The sequence below is a fragment of the Lygodium microphyllum genome, unplaced genomic scaffold (assembly GCF_053477565.2).
Source record: "Lygodium microphyllum isolate KBCC unplaced genomic scaffold, Lygodium_microphyllum_v1.1.10 scaffold_201, whole genome shotgun sequence".
Lineage (NCBI taxonomy): Eukaryota > Viridiplantae > Streptophyta > Polypodiopsida > Schizaeales > Lygodiaceae > Lygodium > Lygodium microphyllum.
In genome coordinates this window covers 62,940-84,120 of record NW_028229684.1, presented here as the reverse complement: position 1 = coordinate 84,120, position 21,181 = coordinate 62,940, and the positions used below count along the sequence as shown (strand labels likewise).

The following is a 21,181-nucleotide window of genomic DNA, read 5'->3' as shown; positions in this document are numbered from 1 at the left end:
GTGGTCTTGATTCAATTGGACCTGGAAAAGGCGTTTGACTGTGTGGACTGGTCTTTCCTTGCAGATCTTATGTCTGCTATGGGCTTTGGTATCCGGATGTCCAGATTGATCTACACCATTAGTACTGAGGCTTCTTCAAGAGTTATGCTTAATGGTGGAGTTACAGAGCCATTTCTCCTTGCACGCTCGGTCCGACAAGGTTGCTCTTTGAGTCCTCTCTTCTTTGCCTTGGCGACTCACCCGGTCCTTTCAATGTTATCCTCCATGGCGGCTTTTGCCCAGCTGGCAGGGTTATCTCTTCCTTTGGGGCAGCACTTCATTAGCCAATCTTTGGCTGATGACTCCTTCATGATTTTGCAGGCGGACAGGGATAACATTCGCAAGGCATTAGATGTTTGGACGCTCTTTGGTCAAGCCTCTGGTCTTCGCATCAATGCCTTTAAGTCAGCCATGCTCAGTTGCACGGAGCCTGATTTACAGTCATTAGGCTGGCAGGGTCAGGTGGTTTCCCGTGGCTCCATTGTCAGGCATCTTGGATACCCATTGGGGGTGGATGTGCGGCCAAAGGACCTGTTGCAGTGGATTTCACAAAAACTGGCCGCGAAGTTTATGTATTGGAAGTCGCAAGCCTGGCCGTTCCATGTCCGCCTCAAAGTGGCTCAGACAATTATGCTACCAATGCTGACGTATTTCCTGCCATTACTGCCATGGACGCCCACTACTTTGAAGGCTCTCACTCATCCCATTCGTTTCATGCTATGGAAGAAGGATTCACTGAAGGCAGGCATTTCCTGGATTTCATGGTCACATGCATGTACCCCTAAGCGCATGGGTGGTGGAGCTCTTTTGGATGCGGAAACTCATATGCTGGCTCTTCGTTGGTCTCTTTTTCGTGCCATGTGTGTGGATCACCACCCGTGGACCATCATAGCCCGTTATTTTCTTGAGGACAGCGGGCTCCGCCAGGGTAACACACGGCTTCGGGCCTCATGGTGGCATGTCCTTAATGCTGACTCTCGATTTTCCAGTCCCTCTTCCTCTTTGTTACTGCATTTGGTCGGCTCTTGGAAAGTGGTGCTCCAAAAGGCCCGCTGGCATCCTGTAGGGGACCGCTTGCAGACTAATTCTTTTCAGATGGAATTGTTGGCAGTATCCAGATTGCTTTCATGGGAAGATAAACAACAGCTCAGACCAAGATTTAACCGTATGGCCCGTTTGGGTGTGACTTCGATTGCGGATGCTACCCTTTCTACTCGCAATGTCCTCGCATCGTTTCGGACTGCTAGGAGACTTTTCCGGATCCCGCGCGGATACCGTGATTTATGGGGGAAGCTTTCGTCGGAACTTCAGGATAGGCAACCCTTTCCTGCCCTGGCTATGGATCGCCCTTGGCAGGACTGGGACCTTGCAGGCCGGTTGAGTCTGGAAAAGGCCGCTACTAATCAGGTGTATCATCTTCTCATTAAAGATCACCAATGGCTGGGTGTGAAAGCTAATACTGTTTGGGGCCTGCGGAAATCACTGTCCTGGTGGCAGGCAACGCTGATGGAGGGATGGCAGAATAAGGCACCTTTCAAATGCAAGGTCTTTCTGTGGCGGGTACTGATTGGTGGTCTTCCTCTTGCCTCGGCCCTTTCCAAGCGTCGAATCTCGAACGGCAATTGTTTCTTCTGCACCACTACGACGGAATCGGCCCGACATCGTTTTCTTTCTTGCCCGCTCGCCAAGAATATCTGGTCACTCTTGTCGCAAATCTGGCGCGCAGTGGTGGGGTCCTCACTGACTCCTTTCGATTGGGTTTTTGTGCGCCCAAAGTATCCCACACCGCCACCGTTACATATGAAGATCTTATTTCACTTTTTCAGATACTGGGGATGCTGGCACATTTGGACCACCCGAAATGCTTTTCTCTTTGATTCGGCCTCTAATGTACCGCGACATATTGCAAGGCTTAAAGGGCTCTTGCATTGGCAGCTAGATCTCATCAGGCACTCTGACTTGCTCCCTCGGGAGGATTTGCATTCCTGGCATTTGGCAATTGCCTCTGGGTCCTTGCCATGATTGGTGTAACCTTTTTAGTATACTAGTCCGGGGATTTCCCACACGTTGGCCTAGGGCCCTCGTGTCTCTTGTACTCATGTAATCATGTAATCTTGTACTTTTTTCGTAATTAATACAATTACCTTTTACGAAAAAAAGAGAGAGAGAGAGAGAGAGAGAGAGAGAGAGAGAGAGAGAGAGTGTGTGTGTGTGTGTGTGTGCGCTCTTTGGCACATTTGGTGTACTTGTAATGCCTTTATTTTTGACGGTGTCAGGTATGGTCATGTGGCTCGTGTTCGAGGATTATTGTTATGGTAGATTTCTTCCATTGTTTCGGCTGGCGTGGTCCTTGTTGAAGTGGCTGGTCCATGGTTGCATATTGTTCACTCCACTCCTGTTGTGCTCCCCATATGATATTTATGTGCTGTGTTTTGATAGCCTTTTGGCTTCACTTATGATTGTTGTGATTTTCCTTTGCTAGCCAAAAAGCCAAAAGACTAAGTCACCTTGACTAGCAAACAACAATGAAAATGAAAAACAACTGATTATGACGAGAATAATCATGGGCTACCACCATGTATAAAAGGATCTCTTGATGATCCTTTAGTTGAATTGTAGGATTCCACCTTGATCAATATGACTCTCCAGAAACAAGGTACCCTCCTTGAGGCAAGAATATTTGTCATGGAATGGTCCAAGACATGGAGTCCACTAAGGGAAGATACTCGTCTTTGGTGGTGAGTAATGATGGCTCGAATATGTCAAAGCAAGGATGTCAAGCACAACGACAAGGTGATGGGTGCTGTGCTCTATGAAGTCTGGTTGCTTGGTTTGTTGTGACCGCTTTGACTCGTGGATGATGTGGTGGTATTGCTGCAATGGTAGCATCTAGTGCTCTATGTAGTGGTCCAAGACATCGAGTCCACTAAGGGAAGATACTCGTCTTTGTTGATGAGCAATGATGGCTTGAATCTATCGAAGTAAGGATGTCAAACATGATAATGTTGGGATATAAAGGCCCGGTAACCTCCATGTATAGTACATGCACATGTACATGTGAACGTACCCTTTACATGCCCCAAGTATAAATACATTTTATTCTTTGTGCACCAACACATTGTTGGTACACTCTAATCGTCTCGTACTTTCACTCTGCTCACTCTCTCCAGCCGTCACACTCATACACTCACTTCTGCTCGATCTCCATCTCTCTCAGATGTACCCCTCCAGATCCAACAACTGGTATTAGAGTTGACTTTTGTGCACGCTTCCCGTGAAGAAGAGGAGCAGCTGAGCAGCTCTGTAGAAGACGAGCAGAATATTGCTCGAGGTGACCAGACAGGTGTGTGGAGAGACCACGTTGCAGACTAGCGACGACGAGGCGCCAGTTGTAGGGCACGCAGGCGACAGTCAGGCGATCTCTACGGGCGGTGCGCGAACGGGGAACTAGGCGACAGCCAAGTGACCTTTGCAGATGATGCGCGATTGGACAGACGGGCGACGGGACATGATGGGGCAAGGTCAACAGCAAAAATTTACTTCTGGTTGAGAAAAAACAGCAGTGCATTTTGCTGGTTCAGCTTGAACTTTTGCAGATTAGTGCATTTACTCTTGTGTTCGTGATAAAATGGCTACAACTTCTTCCAGCTCAGACATCAAGTGCTTGATGGCCATGGATTTGACCTTTGGAAAGACCGTATGCAGGGCATTTTGTTCCTAAAGGATTGTGAGCATGCTTTGCAGGAAGATAAACCCGCACTAATGTCTGATGCAGATTGGGCCAGAGTGAATAAAAAGGCTGTGGCTTACATAAAGATGGGTGTCACTGATGACATTATGACAGACATTAAAGGTTTAGATAGAGGTTATGCAATATGGGAGAAGTTGAAAACTACTTATGAGATCACCACACCTGTTAATCAGGTGCATTTAATGCGCAAGTTGGTGAATATGTGACTGGATGAGTCAAAGCCTGTAGTTGAGCACTTGAGTGCATTTACAGGGATTCTAAATTAGCTCAAAGATGCAAATTTGGACTTTGATGATAAGTTGAGGGCAATCTTTTTGATCATGACACTTTCTGACTCTTGGGAGACCTTGGTGGTTTCACTCAGCAATAACCCCAATCTCTCATATGATGGGATGAGGGGTTCTATCTTGAATGAAGAAATTAGATGTATGTCTAGTGGAGAAGGCAACAACTCAGCTTATAATGTAAGAGGTAGGGCCGAAAAGAAAAATGCAAATGCAGGGCAGAGAAACAGGAGCAAGGGCAAAGGAAAGGAAAAGAGTGACATTACTTTCTATCACTGTGGTCGGAAGGGCCACAAGAAACCTGATTGCAGGTATTACAAGAAGGAACAAGAGAGAAAGAAGAATCCAGGAGATAAAAAGAAGGAAGAAAAGACACATACATTGGAGACAACCCAAGGCAAAGAGAAGGCCAATGTAGCCTCTAGTGTGGTCATAGAAGAGCTTTCAGATACAGAGGCTGATGTATTATGTGCAGTTGATTATGATGCCCTTGTATGTCACATGCAGGATATGCAGATTACCAAGGCTGATGTGATTGATGCACTCTTGTCAATTGATGATGGTGTCACTTAGACTTGGATTGTAGACTCTGGTGTCTCTTTCCATGTAACTCCTTGCTTGGAGTGTTTTGCTATGTTCAATGCATGCAACTATCGAAATGTGCAGTGGGAGTTGTTAGTAGGTTTATGTCAAATCCTGGCAAAGCACATTAGGAAGCTGCCAAGTGTATTCTTTGATACCTTAAGGGTACACAAAGGAAAAGTATTTGCTATGGGCAGGGTGCAGTTAGTTTGCAGGGTTATTGTGATGCAGACATGGTAGGTGACTTGGACTCTCATAGGTCCACCAGTGGGTATGTCTTTACAGTTGCTGGTGGGGCTGTTTTTTGGTTTTCCAGGTTGCAGAATATTGTTGCACTGAGTACCACTGAAGCTGAATACATATCAGCTACTGAGGCTTCTAAGGAAGCTATATGGTTGAGTAGACTTGCAGATGATCTTGGCCTGTCTATGGGTACTGCAGTTTTGGGATGCGATAGCCAGAGTGCTGTGTATCTGGCTAAGAATGCCATGTATCATTCACGCACAAAGCATATAGATGTGCGATATCACTTCATCAGACAGATTCTGGAAGATGGTCAAATCACATTGACCAAGATTAAAACACAAGATAACCTTGCAGATGTTCTCACTAAAAGTCTAAGCAAAGCTCAGCACGAGCATTGCATTCAACTAGTGGGAGTTGCTTAGCTAGAGGTTCATATCAGACCTTTAAGTGGGAGGTTGTTGCGATATAAAGGCTCGGTAACCTCCGTGTATAGTACACGCACATTGTACATATGAACGCACCCTTTACGTGTCCTAAGTATAAATACATTTTATTCTTTGTGTACCAACACATTGTTGGTACACTCTAATCGTCTCGTACTTTCACTCTGCTCACACTCTATCTAGCCGTCACACTCATACTCTCACTTCTGCTCGTTCTCCATCTCTCTCATCTGCGCCCCTCTAGATCCAACAGACAACGGGGTGGTGGGTGCCATGCTCTATGAAGTGTGGTTGCTTGGTTTGTTGTGACCCCTTTGACTTGTGGATGATGTCGTGGTGTTGCTTTAGTGGTAGCATCTAGTTGAAAAAAAACTATAAGAATCCATTGGCTCATTGTCTCTACCTTAGTCTTTGTCCTACTTCTTAGAAGCTTCTCCTTATGCGTTCGGAGCTCCAATAAAGAACAGTCGTAGGCATCTCTAATCCTCATGCTTCATCACCTTGCAAAGAGTCTCAAATCCCTCTTGAAAAATGCAATGAAATCTGTCTCTAATGTATAAAATATAGTACATTTGCAATCAAAGTACTCCTCAGAATCAACCTCTTGGTGGTATAACTAGCAAATGTGTGCATCCTTAGACATGTAAGTATTCTATCTTGTCTAAATTTTGAGCTGGTGTGATGATGTCCATATTTCTTCCATAGCACTTCGTATCCCATGAAAGAGATGGATGTCCATGTATATTGGCTCGACAATGAATCCCTCTAACATGTATGAGAAATGATGCTGATACTATGCTAGCTTCATACCAAGGGGCTCTAGGGGGTGTACCCATGTATGATTTGTATCAATCTTCTTAGTATCTAACTTGATAAGTTAGTTTCGCTCTATACGAGTTAGATCTAAGTATGGGCAATCCAAATTGACTGTAGTGGTGGGAGTGCGTCAAACATCACTTTAATCCATGTGTCCTGAACCCTGATTGCAGCTTTGCAACCACCAATGTGGATCCCCACTCTTTGCTATTTGTCTGGAGGAAGACAATGCCAATCACAAAGCTCCAATCTTTACTCTAATAATCTCATGGGGCTCGATGGTTTGCTTTGTATCATGCAAGCAATCATCATCACAAATGGCCTCTCAATACTCTTCTAGGTCTTTTTTGCAAAGACATGGGCCTCACATTAGGGATGCATATACAAGGCTAGGCTAATCAATGTACCAAAAAGCCACAATGTAGTCTGCGATTTTTGGAATTGAGCATATGCACATTTGACCTCAAGTGCTCCAAGTGATGCATAACCTTTATCCAACTTTGCAGTTGCTGCATCTCACAATGAAAATGTAGGTCTTGTAAATTTGGCCCCTAGATACGCATAGGATCTAGCATACTCAACCACATCCCCTCTGAGACACCATCACCTTGGTCTTCGGAACATTCATTGCCAATCCTATCCATACAAAACACGTGCCATGTATCCATGTGTCTTTGCAAAGCCTCAGGAAAGTTCGCTATCAATCCCCCATCATCCACATACAATAAGATGGGTATCAATATGCCGACCAAGCTTGCACTTGCTTCCGCCTAAACACCGAAGAGAGTAGGTGAAAGTGGGCATCCTTGCTTCACCTCAATAATACTATCCATCATATTAGAAAATCCTCTTGGAGCATGTACTCTCCTTGTCATTGACTCACACAAGGCATAAATCCTCCACTGTAGATCCTCTGGAGCGCCAATATCTTGTAGTTGCTACATGAAGCTAGCTTGGGGCATAGTGTCAAATGCTTTGCAAAAATCCACAAAGCAACAATAAATCCACTTCCCTTGTGCCCTACCCTCCTCTATAATAGCTTTGAGGGCCAATATATAACCCCCTCCTAAAGTCTGTGTGCCCCCATTCTCTATACCCATGTCTCTCTGCCCATGTACTGTGCTCATGCTCTAAAATGCAGCCATATATCTTGGCCAAGTAATAACTTATCATGATTGTTCTTGTAGTTCTTTGGTACCATAGAGTCCCCACTCTCAAAGAGTGGTATAATCATATGCGCCATCCAAGTTGCTAGAAAGTTCTCACCCATGACTTGATTAAAAAATGTGTCTCAAAAAAGGAGCAAGAGTTGCATAGGTATGTATAAAATGTTTCCCAACCATGCTATCACGATCTTGTGCTTTTCTAGATTGCAATCTATGAACGATGTGGATAAATTTCTTGGGGTCCAGTTTGTCGTTTATGTTGGAAAACTGGTAGTAGCCGGTTTCCGGGGGGGGGGGGGGGGGGGGGAGAGGGGGCGGGGCGCGTATAATTACAAAAATCAAAATGGAGTACAATAGTTTTTTGTTTAATACAAACTGATTGTCAAGGCTTTCGTCGATTTATGGCCTACCATAGTAGTTGCATCGTGTTCTCATTAAGAATAGGTTGCGGGTTCAATTCCTCCCTCGGATGGGTTCATTCATTTCGTATTTGGGTTATAGTTTATGTATGACATTTTAACTTTTGGAAAAATTTTCCCTCTAAGACTGACCGATGATGTTGACCAGCGCCTCCTCGTGGCCTTGCGAATACGACAAGCTATACCCCAAGAAATTTATCCTCACCCATCTATGAATCACCTCTATCACCATCCCTATAGTAAAGTATGAATTGCAAGATGGATGGGGAAGGCGAAGTACGGGGGAGTTTCGGAAATAGGGGAAACGGAAACGACAAAAATTGGAGTTTTGGCGAGCTTTGGAAACGGGGGAGGAGTTTCGGATTTTACCCTAAAATAAACACATAGTAATCTAAATATATCAATGCCTACAACAATATCTACCCAAATTTCACACAAAACTTCAAGTCTTCATGTCACATGATTGAATTCATGACGTTTGAAGTTTAACATGCTACAACTTATATCAAACATGATGACTACACGATTGAAGAACATAAAATACTTATTACTGACTTACCACTTACAAGTCAAGTCTCAATTGAAGACTCAATTTTTAAAACAACAAGATGAACTATGAGTCATGACTCATGAATCATTTGAAGACTAACATCAAGAACCAAGACACATAGTAGTACTAAGTAAAATCAAGATACATAAACTCTAGTACCAAGTGTCAACATCAATGATCATGTAATCAAAAAGCTATAGTCTATGGCAATGTCACATGTGTGTTTGCATTGCGTGCCATCATAGAATGATGGAACATAGAATCTAGATGATGGATTATGGCACTGTGACACATCACACATGCTATACTCTAAGCATCATTTGAGGATTTGTGTTCCATCTCCTCATCCAAGGACTCCCTCCTTGACTGAGAGGGTGATGACGTAGCCTCAACCTCAGTCTTTGATTCATGCTTTGCCTTGAGCTTTGGCTCTACTGCGCGTGAGGCCTTCTTAGTAACACAAATCTTTGTGATTGCTTTCATCCTCTATAGATGGCTTTATTGAAGAGAAATAGGCATGCAGACACATGCGATAATAATAAATATTGTAATCTGAAGGCTAGCATTGAAAGCTGAGAACTAAGACACATTGCCAATCAGCCAAAAACAAAAACATAGGTGGGTAAAATTCCAAGGCCTCTCCCCCTAAACAAAAACCCTTTCTCACACACCAAAACCCCCCCTCTCCCCCAAAGAAAGAAATGTGTTTCAAAGTTTTGGAAATGTTCCCGAAATGCCATTTCGGGTTACTATGGGGGAGGCAAAGGGGGTTGGCCTTGTACATCGTATAGGTTCTTTGCATAGCTATAACGTGCCTCTAGTGCTATGATGGGGTGCCTGGTTGCCTTTCTATAAATATCTCCCATGCCCTCTTGATGTCTCATCCTAAAAACAACTGGCATGTCTCCACCTCTAGTTTAGCCAAATACGCTCGTTTGTTTCGTTGCATTGCGTGTTGAAAGATCAATCGAGCTTGCCTATGTGTTGTATCCTCGGTAGCTATCGTATGCTTTAACTTTATTTGTACCCACAATATGAGAGAAGACATGTGTCCTTGGTGCATGCAAAACTTCTTCCAACCTTGTGATCTCATTCAAAGAGCAATATGGATCCATAGTAAGCACTCCATCATATATTCTAGTTCTATATACATGAGCTATCTCCTACAGAAAACTGATACCCTAGGGTATCTAGAAATTGGAGTGGCAAGTGAGCTCTTGGTGCAACCTCGTGTCATTCAAAACTCAAATATGTATGATCCGTTGCTAAACCAATAGGTTTGCTTGAAAGGGTAAAGACAATGATATTTGGTGACAAAGAGTGTGATCCCATCAAATAGTCTATTGTACTTGATCCCCCCTTGGGATTCCAACATGTGAGCCCTCTTGAACTTGGCCATGGTGACATGCCGTTAAAGACAACCATCTTGTGTGCACTCCCCAATCTGATGAAATATTTGCCATACTCTATTATCTCACTAGCGTCACATGATGATCTTTGCATGTTCGTATCCTTTAGGGCAATGTATTGATACATGGCATCATGTGTGTTGTATAGCACTATGTGGGTTGAATTTGTGCATGCATTAAAATCTCCAACTAGTAGTTGTCACTAGCGAATCATAAAATGTCTTTGTATAGTGGCATGTGAGGGGATTCCTTTGCTGCATCTCCTAATGGTACATACTTGGAACTAGTTTGTGGAAAGTAGTAGATTACTATGTATAACTCTTGAAATCCATCTCTGCATGTTCTGATCCATAGGTATTGTACCTCAATATCCCTATGTATGACATGTACTCAATCATGGAGCTCCTCGAATAGCAGATCTACTCCTCCAAATCCTTTGGCTCCCACTGCTGTGTGTAATGAAGGGTGAAAAACTGACTACCATGTATATCCTCGTACCTTTGGTAAATGCTCATCACTGCATTGATGCGTCTCAATCTACATAGCAATATCTACATTCCTCAAAGTGTCCTCAAAATAATTAGAAGCCATTTGAAGAGCTCTATTATAGTTCCATATTGTAAATTTCAATATCTCATGGGCTGTGCATTGTCATTTGGACCGATAATTGGTGATAATCACCCATCCATCACAGTGCATTGCATATTTCCCCTCTTTGCAAGCTTTGTGAGTCCAAGGCATGTGCTGTTTTGTATGTGCCACTTAGGTCAAAGTGAGGTCTTCATCCAAGTATATCTTCTCTTGTTTGTGTGTTAATGTCTACTAGAGATCAAAATGGCCTATGAGACCAAAGTATTGATACATCCAACTAAGAGTATAAAATATAGCATGAATTAAAAAGAAAGAAAAAACGAGAGAAACTATCTCATGTGGCCAAAATGTGATAATGGCAAATACAATTGTGAGAGAGAATAAATGTGGTGTTGGTGTGGAACTAGAAAACACTACAATGGGAGGCATTTGGGCATCAGATCTATTTAGTGTAGACAGACTAAATTGCGGGGATAATGTTGCGCAATGCTATGCCAAGATTGCTCAGATCTTGTGGTGGTGTCTTGATCTAGGTCTTCGTTGAGCAAGTCGTGGACGCCATGCTCTACATAGCTCTCTTGCTCTATCTTTGGTGACTCCCCAGGGTGGCTGAATGACTAGTCCAACTACTTGCTTATCATATCTGTGTGGAGTCATTGCTGCTCTGAACAGTTGGTGAGAGTGTGTTGATTTGTATCTTGGGACTTCCCCTTGTCTTGATCCTAGCATATGATCTCAATGTCTATGTAGCTCAATGAGGAAAAGCCCAAGGCAGTGCAGGTCTAAGAAGTCCATCACTTTGGACAAGGGGCCAAACTTGTGAGAGTGCACAACGGAAGAGGAACACAAACACAGAGAGAGAAGGGATGATAAAGTTTGCAATGCAATTCCTGCATTAAATAATGCAAGAAATACAATGGCGGTAAAAAATGCTGATTGTCTCATATTGGTCAGTGTGAATGCAGTCCAAACCATTGGAAAAGAAATGCATAAGCTGGAATATAACTAGCCTAGTGTGAGTAGACCCAAAACTAACTAAAAAAGAAATGCATGCTCTAAATAGAGCTGCCTCCTTCATCAAAACACATGACAGATCAAGTGTTGACTTAGACTGAGGCTCACAGGTAGGAGATGACTGTGCAAGCCACATGACTGGTAACAAACCCTCTTAGATCTTGGATGTGGCAAAGGCCAAAGAAGACTGGATCCAAGGGTGGAAGAAGAATTGCCAATGCTGATTAAGTCTGTCGAGGTAGTTCATTGATGAAGAAGCTCCTCACAATCTTGGAAATCGTCCTTTGAAACACAAGGGTCCAAGGAAACCATGGCCGCATCATCGCATCTCCCTCTGAAAGGGATAGAAGGTATGACGTTCCAGAACCATTAGAGGAGATGGTGGAAGATGGGATGGAACCTGTGGGATAGGCGGTGCACAATCGGGAAAAGCACAATCTGGAATAGATGCAGCCATGGAAGATTGTCTTGGAGGGTCTTGGAGGACCTTGTACAATGAAAAGGGAATGTAGCCTTTAAAGCTCCCCTCATGCCAACCTGTTGTCAAAGTGGCTTTTGTAGAAGAAACCTCAATAAAGATGACCTGCTTGGTGAAAACAACCCCGTACCGAGTCTAGTAAGGCCATGAACTACGGAAGTGACAAACATGAAGAGAGTGAAAAAGTGTGAGAGAAGAAACACAAGAATGATGAACAGATCCAATTGAGAGAAGAAACACAGGAGTGTGGGAGCCTAGTAAAAGGCAAGGGAGTAAGAATATGCCGATCTGCTGTCCAAGAGGGCAAACCTGCTGCCACCTATGCAAACTGGTGGAGTGCCCGCTGGAAATGCCATCACACTCATCAAATATGGATGACCTGAAGGCTTTCCATCATGACTGACTGCCATGTGATAATGTGCCTCAAGAATGATGGGAAAACAGACTGGAAATGCAGTAAATGACAGCACCTAATGAATGCATCGACTGACGCAATGTCAGAGCTCCTGTATCTCCTTCAGACTCTGACGGAGCTTACAATCAGGAGTTGACTGCTAGCATGTAGGAAATCATTGTCACCATGATGTCTACATCGGTCCCTATCCATCATAAAACTCCTCTTCCTGACTCTGCCTGCTGTGCTGTAGACTCATTCCTCTGCCTGGCCCTTTGGAATGATATGTGAGGCCACTGGCTCTCCATGGCTCTGATTGCAGCATATGAGAGAGAGAGAGAGAGAGAGAGAGAGAGAGAGAGAGAGAGAGAGAGAGAGAGATTTACGAAAAAAGAGAGAGAGAGAGAGAGAGAGAGAGAGAGATTTACGAAAAGAGAGAGAGAGAGAGAGAGAGAGAGAGAGAGAGAGAGAGAGAGCTGTCCAAAGCAAAGGAGGCCCCAGTGCCCCCGGTGTCTCTTGATCCTTCCCCATCTCAAGACACCCTTTGCACTTGTGTCGCCGAGATAAGTCTTGTGAGGGCCCTGCTGTTTGACTCCCTGTTGCCCCCGAGGTGGAATGAATAATCGGGCAAGGTGGATGGATTTAAACCTGCTAAATCGAATGGTGGTAGGACTCTAGTGAATATCGTGTGGGAGTAGGACAATGGTGAAAATCCAGGCCTCAAGTCATCTCCAAGTGGGGGCCAACACTCTTCACAGCCCTCGTATAGGAGAAGTTTCTTATGCTTGTGAGTGAGCTCTCTGATGACAAGCTTTGCTAAATGAGGTCTGATTGTGATACTGTGAAATAATGCTGCCCAAGACTCCCTCTTACTCGTGCTGAAACATGTTTCAGACGCCACTGCACCAAATGGGATTCCGAACCCAGTGGTGCAGTTGTGCTGTGCAGGATACCCGGAAACAGCAGCAAGAAGCAATGCATCAAGTCATGGCTGATGAGACCTAGAGGAGGTGGTTGACTGCCGTTGCCTTTCCTGCCAATTAGAAATGGACAATGCTGCAGTAGGTCAGTTTCGAATGAATGGTGTTGGGAATAAAGGCCTTGTGCCTTTAAATGTGCTCGGGTGTGAACACACCCTACTTACACATATATATCTATGTAAAAAACCTAAAGGGACTGACTTGTCATTGTACCTAAAAACGTGCACACTCTCTGCTCTGCTCTCTCTCACTCTCTCTGTCTCTCCACGACTAAGGAACACCTACTGTCTCGATATTCGTGCCTAACCCATCACTACAAATGGAGCCAATTACAGAAACCACTATGCTATCAAGAGCCGCCTGGAGTCAATCACAGGGATGAACTGCTGCGGCTGCCCTGATATCAACTCCCACCTCGAAGCCAAGGTATTTGAAGTAAGGTCCACTGCTTAGCTGTTGGTGAACTCAACCAGTCTGTGGAGTCTGAATCCGTAGGGGAGAGAGAGAGAGAGAGAGAGAGAGAGAGAGAGAGAGAGAGAGAGATTTACGAAAAAAAGAGAGAGAGAGAGAGAGAGAAGGCGAGAGCGGGCGATGGCGGATCTGGTGTCCCCCTGATCACGCGACGCGATTCCGGTGTTGTGGGAGACTTCTGACCTGCGCGCGATTCAGTCTGCTTCGTCGTCCACATCGTGCCCGTCATCTTTTGACCTGCTGCCCCGTCTGCAGGCGCCGCCTGTTGTCCCGTTCCTTTCCGCCTGTCTTTCACGAGCAGTGGGGCACAGCGCAGGGAGCGACGAATTGTCCCGTCGACAGAGCGGACGGGGTTCACACAACAGTCTGACAGGCCTCGGCGTTTGCAGCAACAGCCTGTGTATCGCGCCCTCTGCCGTTGCCCTGATCAGCGCCAGCCTGTGTATCGTGCCCCCTGCCGTCGCCCTGATCTGCGTCAGATCCGCCGCTGGTCGGCTGCTCTGCGTCAGCGTGGAAGCCGGTTGCAGCCGCCTTGAAGCCTCACTGGTGTCTGCCCCGTTCCCGTGCGCCTCGGTTCATCTGCGTGTATCTGTCCTGCTCTCCACAGGAGCCCCGTTGCAGTCCTGTTGCTGCAGCCGGGTGGTCCCCTGATTTTGCAGGTCTGCGGGACTTGCACAGAGAGAGAAAGAGAGAGAGTGAGGGAGCGAGCGCAAGCGAGAAGACAACAGTATGGCCGGCCTGGATATGGATTTTCTAGACTGGACGGTGGCAGCCCTTGGCCCTGATTCCTATACAGAGGAGCCGGAGGATATGGTGCCATGCACGGAGGAGCCGCCTCCGGGTTCTGAACTGCCGCCTGCAGGCAAACGCTCCAAGCATACTTCAGACGAGCCAATGGGTCCTCAGGAACGTTCCTATGCGCAGGTTGCCTCTGAACCTGTGGATTCGCAGGAAATTGACTTGGAGCATTTGCTGGACTTTGCCAATACTCTGCTTGGCGATTATGTCCAGCATAATAATGAAACTTTCTCTGCTGCGGCTGCGGATGATGTGCTGGAAGCCACGGTGGACCCAAAATCAGTCTTGCGGTCCTTCTCGGTGTTTTATGACCGTGCAGTTATACTTTTTTTCACCGGCAGGATCCCAGTGCTCTCACATATTCGACAGTGGATGCACCATTTATTGCAAGGGGAGTGTGTTGAGGAGATCTTCCTTGGACCTCGCGGCTTTTATGAGGTGCTGTTGAAATTGGAATCGCATCGAGCTGAGCTCCTGTCCAGGTTGCCACTATTCTTTGATCGCCGCTTGGTCCATGTGGTACCATGGCGCCCTATGGCTGACTTCCAGCGTCTGCTTCAACGCGAATGCCCGGTGTGGGTGGAAGTGGAAAATTGTCCAGCGGTATATTGGCCATTGTTGAAGGACGCGATGGCGGTTGTGGGCACAGTGCTGGTTCCCCCCAGCCTCAGGGCTATGAACCGAAACCGTTTATGCATGTTATGGGATACGGCCAGGAAAAGGCCTGCGTGGCTTCGCCTCAATTGTTCTGGCATGCATCCTTTGTATTTTCGCCTGAAATGGGGCAATTTTGCCGGACACTGCTTTTCATGTGGTAAATTAGGGCATTTTATGGCCGAATGCCCGGAACGGCAACCGTCTTCGGAGGAGGCCCAGGTTGTGCAGCCCAAGGATGACATGGTGCTTGATGCCCCGACACAGGAGACCCTCCAGCCACCTACTGTCATGGATAAAGGCAAACAACAGGTCCGGGGTTTGGATTCCCCTAGCACTGACTGGATTGAGGCACGACAAAAAAAGGTAAAAAGTTGAATGCATGCCTGGCAGATCCTGGGCCTAATGCTTCCCCGGATTCCGTGCGCACGTACACGCGTAGGAAAGACATGGTCAGCCCACAGCAGGCTGCGCGTACTATGGCTCCGTCCGCCCCCCGTAATCCGTCTTCAAGGAAAGTCTATTCAGAGGGCCCCAAGGGCCCACCTGCTAAGCTGGCGTTTGATGCAAAAGGTAATGTGATTACACCTTGGGATAGGCGTTATCCCCGCCCTACTCCCAAGGCAGTGGATTTCCCTTCTACCTCCAAAGCAGGTCGCCCGAATTCGTTTGCAGTATTGGCTGACTTTCTGGATGAGGGTGTCCTGGATGCTCTCGCGGAAAAGGTGCAATCGAGGCAACAGGCGCCTCGTTCCTGACTTCCTTTTTTGAAAATATATGAAGATTGCCACGTGGAATGTGCGAGGCATTTGCTCTCGCCATAAGCAACATACCATGTGGACTGTCTTGCATGAGAACCAGTGGGATGTATTGTGTGCAGTGGAGCACAAAAGTCACGGTGAGGCAGGAAAAGTTGTGGATTGTCATGGATTCCGTCTGTTTTATGCAGGGACACATGCTAAGCACTATTCGGGCGTGCTGATGATTGTCCATGAGAAATACCAGCCTGTTCTTGTTAAAAATGATGTGCAGGGCCGCTTTCTGGCAATCGAAGTCTTATTTGAAGGAGAGATTTTATGGTTGCTGGGACTCTATGCTCCGAATGATCCAGCATCCCGACGGGATCTATGGTCGACTTTGCAGGGCTCCATGTCACTTGGCCGCAGGGGGTTCTTGATGGGAGATTTCAATATGTGTGTTGACTCTTCTCAGTCCACCTCAGAGCATTCGGTAATGGATATGCCGGAAAGCCGGGTGTGGAACTCCTTTGCTTTGCACGTACTTAAGCAAGATCTTTGGTCGTGGCTTCACCCTTCTGTTTCTGGTTTTACTTTTCATTCAGCACAATATGCAACTACTTGGTTGCGGTTGGACAGAATGTATATCATGCAGGGGGATGATTTTCTTCCCGAGATGTTGGAGATGAAGGTCTTGCAGCAATATGCGTTGTCGGATCATTTCCCCCTCCAGCTTGAGATGCGGACACAATCTATTGCACCTTTTATGCAGTTGCTGGATAAGCTCCCTTTACGCTTCAACTCCTCTTATTTGAAGCATCCAATTTTTCAGGGTTATATGCAGCAATTGCTTGAGAGGTTCCTGTTGGACTTCGCCTCTGAGGGCTTGGCTTCGTTTGCACGCCTGCTCTCTAATGTGCAGCGGGTTGCTCGGCAGTATGGGATTCATAATGCCTCTCTTTGTCGCCGACGTCGACATGCAGCAGAGGACTTATTGGCCTTGGTCCGTTCCTTGCTCCTGGACTCCCCAGATGATGATTTTCTGCTGTCACTGGAGCGGCGTTTGGCCCATCTTATTGAAGTATTTAGCTTGAAATCTTACCAGCAGGCCAAGCTGCATACCTTGACTGACACATTGCAAGATAGCGCCTGCCAGTCTCATAAGTTCTTTCGCGCCTTGCATGCTTCTCCGGCTCGCGAAAATATGACTCGACTCCAGGATTCGGAAGGTCGCATGGTCACTGATCCGCAGACCATTATCAATATGTGCAGAAATTATTTTATGGATCTTTTTGGTTCTTCTCCCTTGCCTTCTAGCCAGGTTACGCATGCCCGCTCGGTCTTCTATCATCTGGTCCGCCAGCAGGTTCCATTTGATATGCAAGCCACTTTGGAGGCGGATATTTGCGAAAAGGAGGTTATGGATGTTTTGTTGCACCTGCCTAAGGATAAAAGTCCTGGTTGGGATGGTCTCACTAATGAATTTTTTGAGCACTCGGCCACGCAGTTGGTAAAGCCATTGGTGGTCATGTTTCAGCAGGTTTGGGAAACAGGGGTCATGCCTTCTTCATGGAAAGAAGGCCTTATCAAACTGATTCCCAAGGTCCCTTCGCCGTCAAAGCTGCAACACTGGAGACCAATTTCGTTGATGGGCGTGATGTATAAAATCTTTTCCAAAGTGCTGGCAAATCGGCTTCACAAGCACCTTCCATCTATTGTGCACCCTCTCCAATATGGTTTCATTAAGGGACGCAACATTTTGCATAATATCTTAAATGTGCAAATGGCTATTGATTATGCGCGGCACTCCAATCAGCAAGTGGTCTTGATTCAATTGGACCTGGAAAAGGCGTTTGACTGTGTGGACTGGTCTTTCCTTGCAGATCTTATGTCTGCTATGGGCTTTGGTATCCGCATGTCCCGATTGATCTACACCATTAGTACTGAGGCTTCTTCAAGCGTTATGCTTAATGGTGGGGTCACAGAGCCATTTCTCCTTGCACGCTCGGTCAGACAGGGCTGCCCTTTGAGTCCTCTCTTCTTTGCCTTGGCGACTCACCCGGTCCTTTCAATGTTATCCTCCATGGCGGCTTCTGCCCAGCTGGCAGGGTTATCTCTTCCTTTGGGGCAGCACTTCATTAGCCAATCTTTGGCTGATGACTCCTTTATGATTTTGCAGGCGGACAGGGATAACATTCGCAAGGCATTAGATGTTTGGACGCTCTTTGGTCAAGCCTCTGGTCTTCGCATCAATGCCTTTAAGTCAGCCATTCTCAGTTGCACGGAGCCTGATTTACAGTCATTAGGCTGGCAGGGCTAGGTGGTTTCCCGTGGCTCCATTGTCAGGCATCTTGGATACCCATTGGGGGTGGATGTACGGCCAAAGGACCTGCTGGAGTGGATTTCGCAAAAACTGGCCGCGAAGTTTATGTATTGGAAGTCGCAACCCTGGCCGTTCCATGTCCGCCTCAAAGTGGCTCAGACAATTATGCTACCAATGTTGACGTATTTCCTGCCATTACTGCCATGGACGCCCACTACTTTGAAGGCTCTCACTCATCCCATTCGTTTCATGCTATGGAAGAAAGATTCACTGCAGGCAGGCATTTCCTGGATTTCATGGTCACATGCATGTACCCCTAAGCGCATGGGTGGTGGAGCTATTTTGGATGCAGAAACTCATATGCTGGCTCTTCGTTGGTCTCTTTTTCGTGCCATGTGTGTGGATCATCACCCGTGGACCATCATAGCCCGTTATTTTCTTGAGGACAGCGGGCTCCGCCAGGGTAACACACGGCTTCGGGCCTCATGGTGGCATGTCCTTAATGCTGACTCTCGATTTTCCAGTCCCTCTTCCTCTTTGTTACTGCACTTGGTCGGCTCTTGGAAAGTGGTGCTCCAAAAGGCCCGTTGGCATCCTGTAGGGGACCGCTTGCAGACTAATTCTTTTCAGCTGGAATTGTTGGCAGTATCCAGATTACTTTCATGGGAAGATAAACATCAGCTCAGACCAAGATTTAACCGCATGGCCCGTTTGGGTGTGACTTCGATTGCGGATGCTACCCTTGCTACTCGCAATGTCCTCGCATCGTTTCGGACTGCTAGGAGACTTTTCACGATCCCGCGCGGATACCGTGATTTATGGGGGAAGCTTTCGTCGGAACTTCAGGGTAGGCAACCCTTTCCTGCCCTGGCTATGGATCGCCCTTGGCAGGACTGGGACCTTGCAGGCCGGTTGAGTCTGGAAAAGGCCTCTACTAATCAGGTGTATCATCTTCTCATTAAAGATCACCAATGGCTGGGTGTGAAAGCTAATACTGTTTGGGGCCTGCGGAAATCACTGTCATGGTGGCAGGCAACGTTGATGGCGGGATGGCAGAATAAGGCACCTTTCAAATGCAAGGTCTTTCTGTGGCGGGTAATGATTGGTGGTCTTCCTCTTGCCTCGGCCCTTTCCAAGCGTCGAATGTCGAATGGTAATTGTTTCTTCTGCACCACTACGGCGGAATCGGCCCGACATCGTTTTCTTTCTTGCCCGCTCGCCAAGAATATCTGGTCACTCTTGTCGCAAATCTGGCGTGCAATGGTGGGGTCCTCACTGACTCCTTTCGATTGGGTTTTTGTGCGCCCAAACTATCCCACACCGCCACCGTTACATATGAAGATCTTATTTCACTTTTTCAGATACTGGGGATGCTGGCACATTTGGACCACCCGAAATGCTTTTCTCTTTGATTCGGCCTCTAATGTACCGCGACATATTGCAAGGCTTAAAGGGCTCTTGCATTGGCAACTAGATCTCATCAGGCACTCTGACTTGCTCCCTCGGGAGGATTTGCATTCCTGGCATTTGGCAATTGCCTCTGGGTCCTTGCCATGATTGGTGTAACCTTTTTAGTATACTAGTCCGGGGATTTCCCACATGTTGGCCTAGGGCCCTCGTGTCTCTTGTACTCATGTAACAATGTAATCTTGTACTTTTTTTCGTAATTAATACAATTACCTTTTACGAAAAAAGAGAGAGAGAGAGAGAGAGAGAGAGAGAGAGAGAGAGAGAGAGAGAGTTTTATTGATGTCTGCAAAAGGCCAAAATGACCTAAGTGGCCATAAGTTACCACCATCTTATGATGATATTACTGTCTGGTAAAGAAAGAGTAATTGAAATCTAAATGCTGACAGTAAACCCTAACTAGGAGAGAGAGAGAGAGAGAGAGAGAGAGAGAGAGAGAGATGACAAAATGACCACTGTGTTATGAGAGCATAAAGTTACAGCCATCTTTAAGATAAAGAAACAGTAAATGGAATCTACATGCTGATAGTAAATCATAACTGGGATTAGAGAGACTAGTCATGGCAACATGGTCACTGTGTTATTGGGTTTGGTTTTCTTTCAGGGTTGTCTCTATTGCAGTCTTCTTGCATTCACATGGGAAGGCAAACAAATAAGAATTCTTGGAAATCCCCATGACAAGAATCTTGAAGGCCCTGTGATAAACGCGAAACCTGCAACCGAGGGTGCTCACTCTATTCTTCTTGTTCCAAAGCTTCATGGATGACTTGCGCTCTCAGTCATTGTCAGGATTATAATGGAGCACACAACTTGAAGTCAGCATATACACTGGAGACTTCCCTTTGGGTGATGAGGGTAAGTGAACATGCTAAAGCTAACCTTGCTGATGGGAAATGGTCGTCTCATACTTTCTGTAAAGCTGAGTGCTGGGAAATGGGAGTTTTGTATTTGTATTGAAGATTTTGTCTCTTTCTTCAATGCATATGTTGCTGACAAAATCAACCTCTTCTTCTATCCCGTAGTGGTAAGGCATGGAATACATCAACCCACTGGACCGGGTTTACATACTGCCTTTCCTATTCCTAATTATTAAATGATCCTACAAATGTAGGAAATGAATTTATTACATGTGTCTTCGTGTTTCTCTTCAGTTTTTAGATACTAGGGACATGGGAGTTGTATATTTTTGAATTATCTTATGAGGCAATTTGCCTTTAGTGGACATTACTCTATGCTTCTCTCTCTCTCTCTCTCTCTCTCTCTCTCTGCACATGTAGCATCTCTCTCTCTCTCTCTCTCTCTCTCTCTCCATAAGGGGTAATTGTATTAACTACTATGAACTACTGTCTGTGTGGTCATATGGACTAATTCTAGCAATCTATTTACCCTCGTTCCCAAGAGAAAGATGGCATTTGCAACGGCCCTTGCTACCTCCAGGAAGATCGACAATGCCTTCGAGAAGTATGGCCTCATGCATGTCGAAGCCATAGAAGATCCGTTAATGAGGGAGCATCCAACCATCCTTGTTTAAGCGGGGTCGATGGTAAAATCAGTCTTTTGAAAGAAGGT

General features: G+C 46.1%; 1 protein-coding gene across 1 annotated transcript in view; it reads left to right on the top strand.

Annotated features, from left to right (window-relative positions):
- The window catches only part of LOC148008304 (uncharacterized), a 47,567-nt gene extending 37,369 nt beyond the window's left edge, over positions 1-10,198 (top strand). Inside the window, exon 14 of the mRNA XM_087674327.1 lies at positions 10,060-10,198. Within this exon, the coding sequence (XP_087530453.1) occupies positions 10,060-10,174 (115 nt within the window). The 3' untranslated portion in view covers positions 10,175-10,198. The remainder of the gene's footprint in view (positions 1-10,059) is intronic.
- The last annotated feature ends 10,983 nt before the right edge of the window (positions 10,199-21,181 follow it).